General features: G+C 43.0%; 1 protein-coding gene across 2 annotated transcripts; it reads left to right on the top strand.

Moving 5' to 3' along the window:
- Positions 1 to 3,931: 3,931 nt before the first annotated feature.
- On the top strand, positions 3,932 to 17,150 carry COPS8 (COP9 signalosome subunit 8). 2 transcript variants are annotated; one of them, XM_032638018.1, is made up of 8 exons: positions 3,932 to 4,096; positions 5,159 to 5,229; positions 6,361 to 6,409; positions 7,608 to 7,740; positions 10,960 to 11,067; positions 13,186 to 13,248; positions 14,650 to 14,697; positions 15,424 to 17,150. In XM_032638018.1, the coding sequence occupies exons 1-8, from the start codon at positions 4,019 to 4,021 to the stop codon at positions 15,501 to 15,503; spliced, it is 630 nt and encodes a 209-aa protein (XP_032493909.1). In that variant the 5' UTR covers positions 3,932 to 4,018; the 3' UTR covers positions 15,504 to 17,150. The 2 variants fall into 2 exon arrangements, with proteins under 2 accessions (XP_032493909.1, XP_032493910.1); XM_032638019.1 differs by lacking the exon at positions 14,650 to 14,697 and having other exon boundaries at positions 3,955 to 4,096.
- The last annotated feature ends 1,968 nt before the right edge of the window (positions 17,151 to 19,118 follow it).

Here is a 19,118-nt window from a genome sequence, read left to right as displayed (position 1 = left end):
CTTAGTTGCTCCACAGCATGTGGGATCTTCCCGGACCAGGGCTTGAACCCATGTTCCCTACATTGGCGGGCAGATTCTTAACCACTGTGCCACCAGGGAAGTCTGAAACTTACTGTTCTTAATTTTCAAGATTGTTTAGACTATTCCCTGTCCCTTGAATGTGGATAGGAATTTTGTGATCATCTTGTCAATATCTGTAAAGGAACCAGCTGTGATTTTGATCAGGATTTGCACTAAATCTGAATGTGAGTAGTGTAGCCATCATCATGTAAAGTCTTCCAATCCATGGACAAGATATGCATTTCCATTTCTTCAAGCCTTCTTTAATTTCTTTGAACAGTGCTTTATAGTTTTCAGAGTATAAATTTTGCACTTACTGTGTTAACTTTATTCTGCAGTATCTCATTCTTTCCATGCTATTGTAAATGAAGTTGTTTTCTTAATTTCAGTTTGTTCATGGTTATTATGTAGAAATCAATTATTTTGTATATTGATCATCTATTCCTGCAATCTTGCTGAGCCCATTTATTAATTCTAGTTTTTTTCAGTGGATTCCTTAGGAACTAGATGAAATTTTGGAGTCCCGAATTAGCCATCTTCCCATTTCCAACCCCTTGATGACAACTGTGCTTCTCCTCTGAGAACCGTTGGGAAAGGAGGGGCAACTTGCAGAAGTGGGGGCTAAGCTAAGGGTAATGGGTATGAGACCTACACTCTCCAGCCTCAGGAGCCCACGCTTCCCTGCTGCATGATGACCCATCCTTCATCCCAAGCGCACTGGGAAAAACAGCCTCCCGCCAGCCCCAAGGCAGCACCTCCGGGGAGCAGAGCTTGCTTCTGGTGGCCTCTTCTCTACTGCCTTGCTTTTGCAGCATTTCTAGGTCTCTTCTGAGTCCTACCTCCTGGAATTACTGCCTTCTATACCACAGTGCCCTTTATCATACCCTTTCACTCCATTATTGAAAGTTTGGGGGTAAAAACATAGGTATAGCACCATCAGTAACAACTTAAAACTGAATGTCAGCCACTGCAGCCCTGGAAATCCATCAGCCCTTCACGGTCACTTGGAATTCTCTGCATGTAAGCCAAGTCTCACCATAGGCCCCCAATTACTCCATTCCCCTCACACTCAGAGCCCTCTTTCCCTCTCCAAGACGCTCTTCCTTCCCCCCTGTAGCTCCCAGCCTCCAATTCCCAAATCCCTGTACCTGTCTGTTAAAGAAGAGTTTGGTCCTCTGACTGACACCCCAAACTCTACCTCTAACCTGTGATTGTATTTCCAAAGCTTTATTGTGATTTTCTGTTCAGCAAAAAACTCATCCATTGTCTTCATCTTTTAGCAACCCATATTACCTGCCAAAGCTTTAAAATCATAGTTTTCCCTTTAAATGATCAAACTGCTGGAATCAGGTGAAATTTCAGGGTTCTGAATTAGCCATCTTCTCACCGGATCCTTCTTAGTCAGAAGTAGGTTGGGAGCCACTATCACATGTTGAAAATTCAAAATCTGGCTCCTCAAACTTTACGGAATGATCTCAGAATCATTCTGCCCTGAGTCCTTCTCTCTTCTGCATAATTAATGAAACTTTGTTGCTTTATCCCTTCAAAATATCTAGTTATACTAGCTATCTGATACCTTCCTATTTAAGGTTGGCTATTCTTCGAGGGACTTTTGTAGTCTTTTTTTTTTGCGGTACGCGGGCCTCTCACTGTTGTGGCCTCTCCCGTTGCGGAGCACAGGCTCCGGACGCGCAGGCTCAGCGGCCATGGCTCACGGGCCCAGCCTCTCCGCGGCATGTGGGATCTTCCCGGACCGGGGCACGAACCCGTGTCCCCCGCATCAGCAGGCGGACTCTCAACCACTGCGCCACCAGGGAAGCCCTGTAGTCATTTTTTATTTTTATATTCCATCCAATGCATTACTAAACACAATCATTTCCACGTGGAAACAGTGTTGATTCTGCAAAAGTAATCAGTAAAGCCATCACTGTCTTAGCATCCTTAATAATTTTATCTTCTAGCTTGTGTTTGGTAAATGAAGTCCACAGGGACAGTGGAAACACAAGCAAAGAGACACATGCAGTGTGTTGTCTGCCATTCCAGAGCGTGTTTAAAATACCCCATGAACCTAGAATTCTCAGTGGATCCCCAACGGTGGGAATTCACCCACCCAAGACTCAACATGAGTGCAAGGCAACTGTGTTATGTCTTCAGTAGAGTACGCTGGGTGCTGACATCCCTGAAAGGCCACATTTTTCCCCTTAGAACCTGAACTGGCTTCAAATGCATAATGTAGACAACGGTGTCCTAAGAAACATGAATAATCAAGGAACCTGATCATATTCTTTCTTACTTGTGTTACTTCCTTGTATGATGCTAAATATTCCTTTGTTTTGAAAACAATAACGTAACAGTGAAGGGCAAGATAGGGCAACCCATAGTTCCTTTTGCTTTCGTCCTCCCTCACACATCCATAAGCCTAACTAAGGTAGGGAGTGCTGGTAGGGCTTGTGCAAAAAACAAAGTGTGGTAAAAACAGTTGAGTTCATTTTGTGAAGCATTCCCATGGTTCTGATAAGGATAAAATGCACACACATGTACGAGCTATGAAATACAAATTGTGTGATTTCTGTGATTCCACGTATCAGTTAAATGCACTTATATTTGCTTTTAAAACTGGCTTCCCAATGGATGGATTGGGAGTTTGACATTAGCAGTTGCAAACTATTCTACATAGAATGGATAAACAACAAGGTCTTACTGTATAGCACAGGGAATTATAGTCAATATCTTGTGATAAACTATAATGGAAAAGAATATGAAAAAGAATATATATACACATATATAGAACTGAATCACTTTGCTGTACACCAGAAACTAACACAACATTGTAAATCAAGTATGCTTCAATAACAAATTAATTAAAATAAAATAAAATTTAACGGGCTTTGCATAAAAATGGATGGTAAAATTCATGCTAATAATTTAAAATTTTATTACTTTTTCTTAGGATATTGAATAGCAGTTTTTGAAATGATGTGAAAATCTGAGAGACACACTGCGAATAAAGGGAAAAGCTTTATATTACATAGCTTTAATTGTACTTTCCCCTGTTTTTTGAACAAGGGACCTGCGTTTTCAGTTTGCTCTGGGCCCATAAATAGTGTAGCCAGCCCTGCAACATGGGACAAATGGAAGTCACTTCCCTGGCTGTGTAGCCAAGGGCAGCAAAACAAAGATGTAAATAAATAATTCACAACATAATGTTCGCTAACGATAAGCGCCGGGCAGAAAACTAAGGAGGCCAGGATGGCCAGATCAAGTCAGAGGGGATCTGGGAATTAGATCTTGAAGCCCTTTGCAAGCAATGTGAAAGACTGGATTTTAGGAATTTGTTGTTATGCTATCATCTTCATCAGAGCAACAAGATCTGATTTATGTTTCCGAAAGCATCGTTTCGGCTTCGGTGGCTGTGTGGGGAGTAGCCTGGAAGGAGGCAGGAGTGGAAGTCAGGATAACGTTGCAGTTCAGGCAGTGCTGGAGGTCCAGGCCAGCGCAGCTTCCCTCGGAGGTGGGGACGTGAGGTCGCTGGAGGGGAGCCCCGCAGGGCACCGCAGCGCCTTCACCGATGTGGCAGGGCTGCTGAAGGAGTAGGTGCGGGAGGAACCAAAAGTTAGGTTTTGAACGTTTAAATTTGCATGGCCTCAAAGCAAAGACGTCTAATGGTCCTCAACTATGCACAAAACCCCTCCCGTCCCGACTTTGGCTGCACGCTCTTAAAGCGACTGGCTGCCTTGGAGGCCGGGCCACTCCTCCAGAGCACCGAGAGCGCCGGCCAGAGCGGCGGCATACCCTCCCGACCGCAGGGATGTCTGCTGACGCGGCGGAACCAACGAGGCGCCTGCGCATGGGCGCTCGGCGCACCGTCGGCTTTTACGTCATCGCGGGCGCGACGCCCCGAGGGACAGTCTGAGGTCCGGCTCGGCGGGGAGGTTCGGTGGCGGGACCGGCCGGGAAAATGCCAGTGGCGGTGATGGCGGAAAGTTCCTTTAGTTTCAGAAAGTTGCTGGATCAGTGCGAGAACCAGGAACTCGAGGTAGCCACTCGCCTCGTGGGGTCGCTCGTGGCTTCGGGCCGCGCCGGTCTCCAGGGTAACGGGGCCTGGGGCCCACGGGGCTTGGGGCCGGCCCCTTGCGGGCGCGGGAGCTGGGCGTGTGGAGTTTGGGCCGCCGGGGCCTGCTCCGAAGGCTAAGCATCCAGGCCTGGCCTCCCCCAACTCGCTCGGAGCTTTCTGTTGTTTGTCTTCAGCTAGTGAGCCCGAAAACACTGTGCATCTTTGCTCCTAACATCCTTTATGCTTCTCGTATTAAACTAAATCTCTTTCCTCCCCATTGTGGGGAGAGGTGGAGAATATGTATATTATTAAAGACGTTTGTGCAGGCCTACACACAGACCAAGAAGATGTAACTTGTAACCTTTTATTAATTCGGAAAGCCCTTAGTCTCCTGTGATCACTGAAGCTTACCGTTTGTTTTCAGTAGGGCAGGTGAAGGTTATATCATGCAACTACTAAAGTAATTAAGGGTTTGTTTTTTTTTTCTTAGAAAGGCCCTTAAAGACATTTATAGCATTGATCTAAAAAGCTAATTAACCAAAGGAGGCGACTGCGAAGAAGCAGCCGCTCACTAACAGACACTTAGTAGATGTCTCCTGAATGAATTAAAATTGAATGAGGGGAGTAGTGTCTTTGTAACTCAGCTGTGATGTTTTTCTCTTTATTACTCATTTATGTAGCTATTTAACATATTCGGTATAATGGGCAGAATCATATTGCGTTAGGAATCTGTTGGAAATACGTCCTATAATAGTGAGGCTATTTAAATAAGAATTTGAGAACTGGAAAAGGGATCCCATTTAAATACTCTTGTGCGTATGAAGACACAGAGGCCCAGAGGGGGAGAAATCACATCTGATGACAGATCTAAACTTAATACTCTGGGTTTTTAGTTTGTGATACTTCTCTAAGCTGTTTCTCCATCTGTAATAGTAAGTACTATAAAATATACTTACTTTTTAGATGAGTTAAGAAAACACTTCTAAAAATATAAAAGTATAAGAATAAATGAGGTATTTTTTCTTTTGTTTTTTGGTCTTACAGGCTCCAGGAGGAATTGCTACACCCCCAGTGTATGGTCAGCTTCTAGCTTTATATCTGCTTTATAATGACATGTGAGTACCTTTTACCTAAAGCTAAGAGAAGCGTTTTCCTCGAGAAGTTATTCTTGCCTTGAAGTACCAACACTAAAGCATAGGCACAAGGAGCTATGCTTTTTAGTGTAATACTTAATATGTTTATTTCGTATATTGAATCATGACTTAAGAAATTATGATTAGTCTGAGTTATTTTTAAATACACCTGTTTTACATATACCTTGTAAAAAACATTCCAGTTTGTTAGGAGAAACTGCATTGTCAGTAAATTCCTTTAAATCTATTGATCTTTTCTTTATTCTCTTGTTATAAAACCTGTCTTTTATGACCTCTGTTTACTTAACTGCACATGTAAAGTTTACTTTACTGTTTACTTAAACTGTTTACTTAACTTCCCAGTCTCTATTGAGACTGAGAGAAACTGAAAGGGAAGATTGAGAAGACTAAGAGGAGTTTGTTACTAACATGTATGACAGTTCTTGAAAGGTTTTTGTTTTTTAATTTTTCCTAATTCGCGTTCATTGAAGAAAAGTCAGAAAGTATAGCTGTGCAAAAAGAGTCCCTTGTAGTTCTGCAACCCACTGATGGTTACTGTTAAATTTTGTTCTAAATTCTTCTAAACCTTTTCATTTCATACCTTTTAAACTAAACCGAGATTTTCATTATGTCATATGCTTGATGTCATTCAGGCTTGTGAACTCTTTAAAAAAAAAAGAGAACTACCTTGAAGTTTTGGTGGCTCTATATCCACTAGTAGGACGAGGGGTCATGATAAGGAGAAAAGCATTGTGTACTGTGTATATTGTCAGGGAATGCCAGGACCCTGAAAGTGTATGAATTTGTTTATTTTATATATGAATAAATTATTTAGGCAGTTCTATTTAAGGCTTTGTAGTGTTGCCTCAATTTAAGATCTGTATTATTAATTAAAAAACTCACTAAAAATGGTAAAACATTACTTTGGAAAAAATATTTCATGTCTTTTCTCTGGAAAACCACTGTTACTTCCCCTGGATAAACTCATTATGTGAATTTCACTCTGTATTTTATAGAGTATTTTAAAGTGTGCTTCTGGGATCTAGAATTCTAAACATTTACGGAGGTGATTTTTTTAAATTGCTTATTCTTTCTTGGGGGGGTGTAAATTAGGAATAATGCAAGATATCTTTGGAAAAGAATACCACCTGCTATAAAATCTGTAAGTAGTCTTCAATATACCTTATTACTTTAATATCGTAATGACATTCATTTAAAAAGCAATCTCTTAAAAGTTTCTGTTTTCTTTTTCATGTGGATCACAGAAATAGTTATTAAACTGGTGTTAAGGTTTAAGAATAGATCTACAGATTCCTCTCATCAGAAATTGTAATTTCCCTTGGGTGGTACAGAAATCTGTGCTCAGCTCCTGCCGATCAGGTTTCTTAAGACACTTTGTAGAAGTGTCAATTTACGCAATAAACAACTGGGTCAGTTTAGGTAGAAGTTTGGGTTTTGTTTGTTAGGTTTTTTTTTTTAACTGATCTGTGCAGTTTCCTACAATGGTATTTATTTTGCGACTGGTATTATTTACAAGAACACTCTAAAAATAATAATTATTCAGAGCATTAAGACTTTTGCTAATTAGGATTTTGGATTTCTTGTTTTTCGTGTGAGAATAGATGAACTCACTTAAAAGTTTCTTCCAAGATGGAATGAAGTAAATTTTTAATTTCAGGTGATTCACTGTGTCTAGCATAAATGTGAAGTGAGTTTTCTGTACATCACAGAGCATTAATGGGAATTCACCTGAATCCCTTTGTTCAGTATTGCTATTCAGCAGCAGACCAGATTAGCATTTATACTCTCTTTCCTCCACATTCTATTAAGTAAGTTTGGAATGTTCCTCCAGCTTTATTGGTTTAAAATAAAGCTGTAAATTAGATGATATTTCAGTGATATTAGTGGGAACTTTATCCTTAGGCTACATTTTATGACGTCTTAGATTGGGAGTCTATATTATTAGCCATTTTGCTACTATTTTTGCCCTAAGAATAGTTGTGTGTATTTTATGTACATGTATATGTGGATTAGCACATGTTCTGTATACTATACATAAGTATATATGAAATGTAAATAAATGTAAATCTTCAGAAAACAATGTTTCAGATAACTAATTCCTAAACTTATTTGTGAAATATTGTTGGACTAATTTCTCATGCCTTAATTTTCTGTTATAATAAAACGTGCAAGTAAATTCTACAGTACTGTTCAAAACATTTGAAAACCTTTTTGATAGTGGTTGGGCTGAAAAAGTAATTACACCTCTTAAAAGAAATGTTGAATTATGTTTTAAGATACATTTGTTGGTATATGTGCGGAGTGAATATCTTCAAATGAGGCAATGATATTTATTGCAGGCAAATTCTGAACTTGGGGGCATTTGGTCGGTAGGACAAAGAATCTGGCAGAGAGATTTCCCCGGGATCTATACCACCATCAGCGCTCACCCGTGGTCTGAGACGGTCCAGCCAATCATGGAGGCACTTAGAGGTAGTGTTTCTTTGTGGCTCAGAATTAAGTCAGACTAGACCTGTTCCCCTAAGGTGCCGGGGTGTTGAAGTAAGTCGATGATGTGTGTGAAAATAGGTACGCTCTGCTAAGTGAGTAGGGTTTTCAGAAGTCTTTTTTAGATTTGCTGTAATCATGCTTTGATTTCACGTTGCTTGAGTTTATGTCGGCAACTGAGGACCTCACTGTCTATTAATTTAATTCTAGAAGTGAAGTTGCTTGTCAGTAAGAGGTGTTTTTTTTGCTACTGAAATGAAATGTAATATTCTAATAAGTCCAGGTCATGAGTTGGATAAGATTTCGAGCCCGCATGTTTGAAAGTAGAGACTGCTTTGGACTCTGTGGACCTCAGCATTTGATGGGGTTGTCTCCAGCTTCTGGATTTGTGATTAATCATTTCAGTACGCAGATGCTCAGACTTTTTTTAATCACGCTGAAAGATTGCAAGTCTGGTGCGACATAGCACTGATCCTGCAACAAAACTCCCCCGTGCTTCTCTCTTTCCATTCTCCCATCCCCAGCATTTGCTTCCAGTCTCTTGGTTCTCCCTCTTATATGTTGTTATACCCTCACTTCTTGTTACCTTGTTTCTCTGGCCACTACCTGCCCTCACTGTCCGCCCTTCTGCTCTGGAGGAATCAGTGAGCAGAAGTTCTTGAGAATCGCTCATCACTCTGGCAGGGCATGTCAGCTTTTCAGGGGCAGGAGGGGAAGGTTGCTTCTGAGGTGCACCTGGTTCTTGGCGTGGTGAAGCAGAGCAGTGAGAGCGAGGAAACAGGAGGCGCTTCCTTTCAGCGTGGGGGAAGTGAGCAGGGGCACGGGGCCGGCCGCGGTGGGAGGGAGGCGTGTGAGGTCACTGCTGTGCCGGCGCAGTGGGGGCAGCTTTGGATCTCCGCACTGGAGGCAGCCTTAACTGCGTCGCATAAGCCCTGAGGAGCAGGGAATACAGAGCTTCAGCCAGAGCAAGACAGGGAGGGGGCCGAGGAAATACACTCCCTGCCCTGCAGAATCCCATTCACGGAGTAAGGGAGCCCAGGTGCCTCAGGCCTGGGTGGCCGTCCGCCCTGGAATTTAAGGGCAGAGATGGGTTGGGAAGGACGGCAAGCTCACCTTCCCTTGTGTCTCCAGTGCCGGCAGTTGGCAGTTCCCGGTAGATAATAGGCACATTTAAGTATTTGTTGAACAAAAGGATGAGCATTCTCTTAGGGCCTCCCCAGGACTGTCCCAGGATGAATTGTCAGCAATATTAGGGGCGAGCTCAGCCGACGCCACCTTCCAGCTTGTCGTTGTAATGCGTGCCCTCCTGAGGTTACACGGCTCAGATCTCCCGGGCCACATAGTGACTGGTGAGAATGCAGATGTCAGATTCATTCGTGCTGAGAGGTTAAAAGCCGCCTGAGTGTCTAACTGGTGCTGTGGATCACTTAGCCTTGATTTCTGCTTTCCTTGTCAGTCTGCCGTGCCTCCCCTTGTATGTTTCTCTTCTCTCCATTCTGTTTTTCTCTTTCATTCACATTCTATTCTTGTTCTGTTCCCCATCTTTTTCAAATCTGAAAATCTGACCAGAGTACTTGAACTAAAGTGAATGTTTCTACAATATGGTAAGCTTGCCAAATGAGTGTAGTTTTCGGTGCACCCTTGTATTTGCCTCTTTCGTTGTTGCTCTCGGTTCTTTTCCACTGAATGTCTGTAGCCTTGAACAGAAAAAGTTCCTTCATCTCTAAGCTGTATTAGAAGTCTGATTTAAGGTCGTTTGCTGAGAGTTGGTAGCAAGAAGGAAGGAATTGGAAGAGGAGCAAACAGTGGCTCAGTGAAAGCTGGGGAGGGGGTCAGCCTCAGTGAGAAATGACGCAAGGTGATTGACTGCCCGCGATTTTTCAGGCAGATGGGAGCACAAAGCCTAGGGCTGGGGTCGGGCCCCCTTGGGTCCTGGTGAGACCTTCCACAAGCCTGTGTGCAGCACATACTTCCTTAGAGATGCTGGGCCCCTCGGGGGATATAAAGGTGTAAAAGCCCTCCTGCAGAGAACTTCGGGATGTTGTTGAGACGATGGGGTGGGGAGGGGTGGAGCGTACACCATAGGTGGTAAGAGATTGTTCGTTCAATAAGTAAACGTTACTGTGAGTTCAGAGAAGGGCGGAGATCGCAGTGACGCCAGTGCCACAGGGAGAGTTTATAAACAGACCTGGGACTAGAAGAGAGGAGGGCGGTTCAGACCACACAGCAGCATAAACCCAACGCCGCAGGGATGAGAAGGTGTAAGGCTCCTCTCTGAGCGCCAGCAGGCCACTTTGGAGCGAAGTGTGTCTACGGGGATCGATGTGGCTGTTAGGCGGTGTCCCAGGAGTGGAGAGCGGATTTTCTTACGTTGCAGGGCTATCTTGTACGTGTATACTTGCCTATTAAGTGTGGAAAGTAAAATCCTGAATACTTGCTAAGCATGTTGAAGACAGGTGGAGGATGCTTGGTGTTACTCAAGGAGCAGTGGGCGGGAAGACAGGCCAGCTGGGCTCCACTTTCTACCATTTGGTTATTGTCTCTGCTTCATTCCTGAATTATTTAATGTGGAAATTTAAGCCTGGGGGGGCGGAAATCCCACATGTGGTCTCCAGGGAGGAGGTTTTGTTGCTGGAATTGCTTGCAGCCCCTTTCTGTGAGGCTCAGTCATTCAGGATTTGCACCTGATGACGTCAAGAGTTCAGAGTAGACTTGAAAGTTAGGAAGGTGCTCTAGTTACAAGGTTTGCTCTGCAACTCCCAGGTGTGGTCCTATAGCAGAGGCCCTGATGAGAAAGGACAGCTAATTATGGGACTAGGTAATTTCTGCTCCATTCTTTCTAGTTTTTGTAAGTGAGATAAAAGAAAAATTTTGAAATATACATCCCCAGCACATCCCAAATTTAAATGAAATTTTCTTAGAGCTGGAGTCTTGTGTATATTAACTTTTTTCCATCTCTGTAATTTTTATTGTCACCTGAGAGTTTTTGACCTAAGAGGAAGTGCATGTGTTTATTCAGCAATATTTGAGCCCCTCTTACATGTTAGGCGCCTACAGCTGTATCTGTAAACACAGAAATTTAGGCTGATGTAGTCTGGCTTATCAAATTTGGACAAGGACAGTGCTGTAATAATTTAATTGTGTGTTTCAAAAAATGCCAGCTCTTGTGGTTCACTGTTTGCCAAACCTCCCCTCCCACAATAGATGCCACCCGGAGGCGAGCCTTCGCCCTGGTCTCTCAGGCATATACCTCCATCATCGCCGACGATTTCGCAGCCTTTGTTGGACTTCCCGTGGAAGAGGCTGTGAAAGGTATTTGGGGCTTACTTTTTACTTGCAAGAAAAACGGAAGTGTAAATTATAGGTCCACGGTCCCTTATCTGAAACCATTGGAACAGGATGTGTTTTGGAGTTCAGGTTGTGTGTGTTCTTTAGAAAGGTGATAGCAGACCTGCACTGCACAAACCGCAGCGACCTGCGCCGTGTGGCCGAGCCCGTCGTGGTTCTGCAGGCCCGCACAGAGGGCAGGCCCGCACACAGCTGGCGCCAGGGAGGAGTGCACAGAAAAGGCTTGGGGCTTCACATCAGATTTCGCCACCATGTGAGTTAAAGAAGACTTTTCGGTTCATAGAGTTTTTTTGACTCCTGCGTGTGGATGAGAAATTTCGGGTTTGTGTTTACTAAAGCACTTTTTGCCAAAGACAGGCACCAGTTAGAGATGTCTTAGAACAGGAGCGTTGTAAAGGAATACTTGGCCATTTTTATGAAATTAACATTTGACTGTGTCTTCGAGATGTACCCTTGTTGCATGTGATTATTCTAGCTCTTAACTTATGGAACCTCTTTAATGTTCCTGTAGTTATTTCTTATCATGGTACCCATGGTCTGACCCCTGAATATTTTCTACTTTTATCTCTAAGACCTTTGATCAACTCCTAAGCCCTACTAAGTGATAGTGAGCCCTCCAAGTTGATGCCAGGAAGGAAAAATTAGAGCTGCTGTTAACTAAGAGTGGGAGGGAAAAGGAAGGTGGTGAGAACAGTGAGTTACTGGAAGAGAAAGGTAGCGAATGGGGGTACAGAGTCAAGCATTCGATAACATTCCCACATCTGAGCCCCAGGTTACAGCATAGTTGTTACAAGTGGTAGAAAATGTGAGATGCAAGAAAATAAAGCATGTGCACATAATTTGCTTCTAAGCGTGCCAGGTGGGCCACACTATATTCATAATTCTGAGCTTAAACTTTGTAACGTCTTTAAATTATTTCTCTTCCTTTGAAAATCAGCACGAGGTGGGGGCTTGGTTGGCGGGTTTTCTCAGGGAAGGAAGTTTCAGTTGGTCTGGAGCTCGCATTTAGAAATCCCTGTTTCACCCTTCCGTGGTGAAGGCGGTCTCATCCCAGTATCCCTTTTCAGCCCAACTTTTCCCTCACCATTTCTTAACAGTAACCTGGGTGCTTGCGCCCCACTCTTAGCCACTGGTTTCCAGATGTGCTTTTGCATTTTCATTTTTCAGGTCATGCCCAAACTGTCCCCTCCCGTCGCTAGGTTGCTGTAGAATATTAATACTGCATGTGCCTCGCGGCATTGTTTTACGATGATGGATGTGTTGGATTCTCCAGTCAAAATATGAGCTCCACTAAGCACCACAGATTATAAATTTCCAAGGCCTAGCACAGTTCTAGACGCATAGACGGCAGGTTAATGAACGTTCTTATAGTAAAGCATACTGTTACTTACTAATACAAACATTTATTTGTTTTGACTATTTTGAAATTGATCCATCATTTATTATCTAATAAATAGTGTATCCCAGAGTCCATACTCTTAACTGACTGAGTGTGAATCCTGGTACCCTTCCCCATGCTAGCTACGTGACCTAAGGCAATTTACTGGAATTCTCTAAACTTCCTTTTCCATGTCTGTTCAATTATGGTGCTGTGTCCCCTCTACAGAGTTGTGGTGATTACATAAAGTGATCCCTGTAAAAGCACCTAGCACAGCACCTATTGGCCAGCCTTCTGTGTTGTGTATGTATGCTGTTGTTTTTATTATCACCATCGTCTTTGTCATTACTGATGTAATGATTATAGAAAATACTAAATAAGTCTTCCTTATGTCTGTCTTTAATAAGGTTTGATCAGGTTAATACTATAATATATATATATATATTATAGAAAACTAATCATCTGTTAGTGATTATAGCAGTCTGATAGAATAAAATCATAGACGTTTCAGAAATATTTCAAAAATAAGTTCCCATGAGAATGCTGTCTCTAGTATACCCTTCTAGTTAAAAAATACACATTACAGGTTAATCTACACACGTCAGGTCTCCCGTACAAGTAGTGTCATTGACAGATTGTGAATCTTGTAAATGAAAAGTTTTTGGTTTTTTTAATTCATTTCTGTGTTAAATACACATTTTTAGGTATCCTAGAACAAGGATGGCAGGCCGACTCCGCCACGAGGATGGTCATGCCCAGAAAGCCAGGTAGGTGGAACTCTTCGTCCATCTTGCAGCACTGAGCTCTTGTAAGATCACTGAAGTTTTTCAGGCATTGAATTTGAATAGTTTGACATAAAATTCTGCTATACTAACAAAATGAGAGTAACTCATGTTAAGTTCAGATATAGGATGGACACTTAGGGTAGAAAGGATCTTAAAGGTCACCTGGGGCTTCCCTGGTGGCGCAGTGGTTGAGAGTCCGCCTGCCTATGCAGGGGACACAGGTTCATGCCCCGGTCCAGGAAGATCCCACATGCCGTGGAGCGGCTGGGCCCGTGAGCCATGGCTGCTGAGCCTGCGCGTCCGGAGCCTGTGCTCCTCAATGGGAGAGGCCACAACAGTGAGAGGCCCGCACACTGCAAAAAAAAAAAAAAAAAAAAAAGTCACCTGGTTTTACCCTAATTTTTTTTAATGTATTTCATACATAAACTATTTTATGTGAGTGTTTCATAATCTTTATTACAACTTAATTTTTAATAAGTATTAATCTCTCGTTCTTTTATTTATGGGGCCATTTCTAACTGCTTATTCTTAATATCTTTTGCCTTTTAAAAAGATATTTAAAATATTCAGAAATTCCCCTTTTCTCCTCATGCTGTAGACACATAGACTCTTCTCCTAAACAAGATTTTCAGTGGCTTTAGCTTTCACAAAATTAAGGTCTCTGGCCTTTACAGGCCTTAAATGATTTGGCCTGTCCTTGTTGTCTCCACCTGAATTCCTGGTCCCTCGGCCTTCCTCTCTGAAATGAGCCACGTTCCTTCCTGCAAGAAGGCTCCACTCCCTCCTGCTTACCAGGAGTGGCCTTTCCTGCCCTGTCCTTAGAGCTGGCCTCAGTGCCCACATCCATAAACCTTCTGATCTGCCTCATCCCAGAGTTCCTTCCGTCTGCTCTGAACCCCTGTTGTTAGACATTGTTGACCGCACAGTAAAGTGGTGCACAAATCCCCATGTGCTCGGACCTGCGAGGGTGCAGAGGAGTGATGAGAGGGGGCCCTGTCAGTCTAGATGGGGAGAGAAGGCTGCTGCAGTAAAAAGCAATGTAATAAAATAGAGCGTAACTGTTGTCTCTGTCTGAACGCCACTGCATTAAAAATGACATGTTCTGGGCTTCCCTGGTGGCGCGGTGGTTGAGAGTCCGCCTGCCGATGCAGGGGACGCGGGTTCGTGCCCCGGTCCGGGAAGATCCCACATGCCGCGGAGCAGCTGGGCCCGTGAGCCATGGCCACTGAGCCTGCGCGTCCGGAGCCTGTGCTCCGCAACGGGAGAGGCCACAGCAGTGAGAGGCCCGCGTACCGCAAAAAAAAAAAAAAAAAAAAAAAAAGACGTTCTATGTGAAGGTTCTTTACAATGACTTCTGTAAATTGGGCTCTACATTTTATTTAGTTGCAGGGGCCCTGGATGTTTCCTTTAACAGGTTTATTCCCTTTTCAGGTATGTATTTTCATATGCTCATTTAAAAATTGTTTCATCGTTTTTCTTGTTTGCTGTTGTAGTATTTATTTTTCTTAGCTCTAATCTTATAAACAAAGGGATGAAATCCTAACTTGGTATTTATAATAGTACATCCGGTTACAACCGTGAACGTGTGGACTCCCCTCTGTAGCTTACCTGGAGGTAGTGATCCCCTCTGGCCTGGCCGCAGGATGTCCTGTAGAGGAGGTGTGATCGAGCATCTCACCAGCACTGACACAGACGCAGCCCCAGGCTGACACGTAGTAGCTTAAAAGTTAGAAGTAAACTTTGGGGGGATGGAGTCCTTTGTGGGTTTTTTGTTCACTGACAATTGAGTAGTCTAGAGGAGTGCCTGGCATGTGGCTAGCACTAGGTGACTATGGAAGTAAATGTCATGTGGGGAGGGTCTTTCCAAGAAGGGCTATGTTCCCTTGGTAGACGGATTACCTGTTAAAAGTATTTTTAACCTTCGCATGGAAAACTTCAGTAACAGCAAAGCCAGACATGCCTTTACTCCCAGTTTGGGAAAACTACTCATAAAAATTGACGCTTCTTGGCTTGTTTCTTTTAAATGTCCAAGATGAAGGCAAAGCTAAGAAAGTTTCCGTATTGTTAAATTAAAGACATTGGAGGGCGGGGGTGGCAGTACCAAAGATTTGTGACCCTGGTGTCTGACTTGAGTGTGTTTCTGTCTCCAACGCACAGAGCCTGCCCCCGTTCCACCCATCCCCAATGAACAGCAGTTAGCCAGACTCACCGATTATGTGGCTTTCCTCGAAAACTGACTTATCATTCTGAGTTCAAGATCCACCTTCAGCATCCTGAATACTGACAGAAAAATGTAAAATTTTTATTTTCAGTTTTATTGGATGGATTAAGCACCTGAGCGTTCCTTACTGAGTATGTGATAAAATACGTATATAATATAAAATATATTATATATATTTTGTCCTTAAACATGCTGAATGGTTGTTGAAACAATTCTCATTTTGTAATATTTGACAGTTTGGATGGAGCCCGTCAGTATTAGGCAGTCAGTTTATATTTCCTAGTGACTCGTGAAGTACAGCTCTCCTGCTTCGTGTAGAACAGTTGTTGTCAGCTGTCTTCTTCTGCCCCAGCACACAGCACACTCCCATCTCTACCACAGGTTGATAGTTGCAGTGATGCGTCTGGGGTTTGAGGAGGACTGTCCCCAGGGGCAGGATCTGAAGTGCTGGGGACTCTAATTCACCCCCTTTGGAGAATATGCTCTTTTTCTCTCCCCTCCTGAGAATCACAAATGTAAAATGCTGAGATAGAGCTGAGGAACAAAGGCCATCTCCCTAGTAAACCAGCTTGTTAACTTTAGATTTTTTTCTAAGAGTGAGTACATCCATTGCTGGCAGTGGAGGGCTTGCCATGAAAATGCGACTTGTTAAAGACATTCATGAGAAGTATTAAGTTGTAATATTTCCTTTCAGAAGGGAAACGTAAGTGTGGAATGCATTGTTTGGGGAAGAAGCGATTAAGTGACACACTTTGTACAGCTGTCCGCAGCCTCCTGGCTGCTTATGTTTGGCCCTTGGGTCAAGTTCTGCCCTTTGGAGAAATGCTGAACAAGTCTTTCATGTTTTGTGTGACAGCCCTCTGAATATTTGAAGTTGTTTATTGTATCTTCAGGTTAAAACCACCCCCTAGTTCATTTATTCTGCATTTGTTCAATAAATATTTAATTGAATTTTTCAACTGTTTTTTCAAAGGTAGTTTCTAGAAGTTTCACTATTCTGTCTTCCTGTGGATGTGTTCTAATTTGTCATTGTCTCTTTTAAATTACAAATTTCTTAATTAAATAGAAATGACCTATATAGTGGTAATTACATGATTCATGTTTTTCACTCATTTTAAATAGACTTTACCGGCTATTTCAGCTACTGTTAACATTTATGGAAATACCTGTTAAATTAATGTTTTATTTAACCTTGATATAAGTCATGTTGTTAAAACTTCTTGTTTTACAGTTGAGGAAATAGAAATTCAAGAAATCAGAGGATCAATAGCTGGAAAGTAACAATGCTAGTTTGCTAGTCTTTGAACTTCTAGGTTTAAGGACAGATTGTATCCACGGGTCTTAGTTTTAATAGATTGGAATCAACCCAAATGTTCATTAATAGGAGACTAGTTGATAAACAGTAGTGTACAGTACGGTGGCGCCATGCAGCTGTAGAATGCATGCATGCATGAGTGAGTGAAGACCTCGGTGTACTAAAAGTGATCTCAAGTGAAAGCACAAAGTACCGGGGGTTTATACTGTTATTTTGAGGGTAAGAAAGGGTGAATGGATATACAACTGTCCATACATGCATATTTACCTGTATTTCAAGCAGAAGCCATTGAAGGATAAACCAAAAACTAATAAAAATGGTTCCCTAAAATGGAAGGGGAGGACAGTCGAGCACGGAGAAAAAATTATTTCAGGTGACTCATAGTATTTCATAGTATTTTGTTTTACATTATCAATGGGATACATACAAAGGACAAAAAAATCTCAAACTACTGAATATGGTTTCATGGTTAATTTCAAAAACGATTTTGTTAATCGTTATTTGATAATAATTACCATTATTACTAAAAGTATATTATAGGATAAAACCAATTGGAAATTACATAATTTAATGTTAGAAGCTAATCTTAAATTTGACTCAACAACCTCATATGGTTTATTTTTCTTTCTAAACAGTAAATATTTCCTAGCTCTGCCCATCTGTAAAGGCCTAGAAGAATTATAAGCCAGTAACAATGAGAACCACTAATGTCCAGGTTGTGGTCTCTAAATTCCATTTTCAACTACATAGAACAAGAACTTATTTGCAAAATGGTTAATACTAGGTCTGGGGCAATAATTGTAGATCGGGGCTTCCCTGGTGGCGCAGTGGTTAAGAATCCGCCTGCCAATGCAGGGGACCTGGGTTCAAGCCCTGGTCCAGGAAGATCCCACACGCCACCGAGCAGCTAAGCCCGTGCACCACAGCTACTGAGCCTGCGCTCTAGAGCCCGGGAGCCACAACTGCTGAGGCCCGCGCGCCTTGAGCCCGTGCTCCACAACAAGAGGAGCCACCGCAATGAGAAGCCTGCGCACCACAACGAAGAGCAGCCCCCGCTCGCCATAATTTGAAGGAGTTCCCACTGGCTAAACGTGAGACAAATTGAGCATGAAAACTAGGTATATGTGTTTCTATTTTTAATCGCAAGGTCATAATCATAATATTAGAAAAACCTCATCATATACAAGAAAGTACACTAGCTTATTTATCAGTTTTCAGAACAATGAATTGATGCCCTAGCAGTCTCCACAGTAATAAAATGGAACCTGCAAAGCAGCCGGCTAACCAGTGAGGGGAGATTCTTTATGGAAGAATTCCACCTAAAATACAGATAGAAAATCAGTACTTGCCGCCCCTCGTGAAATAAGGGGAATGAGTATCCGTGGCTGCTGAGACCACGGGGTGGGAATCAGCCCATCCTTGTGCCCTGGCTGCCACCGAGACTGCCAGCACGCAGGGGTCTGACTGCACCTTGCTGCACATCCAGTGGGGGCTACTGTGACACTGCCACAGGGGCTGCCCTCGCAAACCCGGGGATGAGAGTTAGCTCTTCAGCAGCTGGGCACGTGGTATGGTGAGTAAACACTCCCTTCCTTGTCTTAGGAAGACAATTCCAGGGTACGTGCTCTACCTCGTTCCTGAAAAGACCCCAAGAAGATTGAGCTTCGGTTGCCCATTGTAACCAGCCTGTCTGCAGCACGGCCTTGGACTGTTTCTTCTTCATTTTGCTTTTCCCAGTTCTCCATCTCTTCCCTGGAATCGAGAGCAGTGATCCACCTGTGCATGGAGGCTTAGCATCACTAACAGTGGCACAAGTGGGCCTGGTGTGGAGCCATAGTAAACGCGTAGCATCAGCCATAAGTTTTCTTGTCAAAGCAAGCCCCGCTCCCCACAAAATGAATGTGAATCTAATCAAGGTTTTAGATTTACCTGCTCATTTACACGAAATGTGGGAATCGGATGAACAAGTTAAACACCCCGCTAAGGAGCAATCAGCCAAATCTAGAATGAGGGGAATTTAGCAGGACAAAGAACTGAGTTTCCTTAAATAAATAACGTAAAAAGAGAGGTGGAGATGGCGATAAGGACGTGCGTATTTCTGCTCCTGGCTGAAGTACTTTCAGGCACACCCACAATGTGCCGAGAACTACAGAAAGAGGGCTGCATAAAATACAAATCTGACGGCATTGGAGAGCGCCTGGAGAATGAGGAGCTGAGGTTTGAGAGCAGAGAGGCTCATGAAGAGGTTATATCTGCAGCGGCCTCTTCCTGGGTGTGTGCCGATTCTGGTGCCACTGCTAAGAACCAAGCAACCCG

Source organism: Phocoena sinus, chromosome 7 (assembly GCF_008692025.1).
Source record: "Phocoena sinus isolate mPhoSin1 chromosome 7, mPhoSin1.pri, whole genome shotgun sequence".
Taxonomy (NCBI): domain Eukaryota; kingdom Metazoa; phylum Chordata; class Mammalia; order Artiodactyla; family Phocoenidae; genus Phocoena; species Phocoena sinus.
This window is presented reverse-complemented; position numbering and strand designations above follow the sequence as displayed.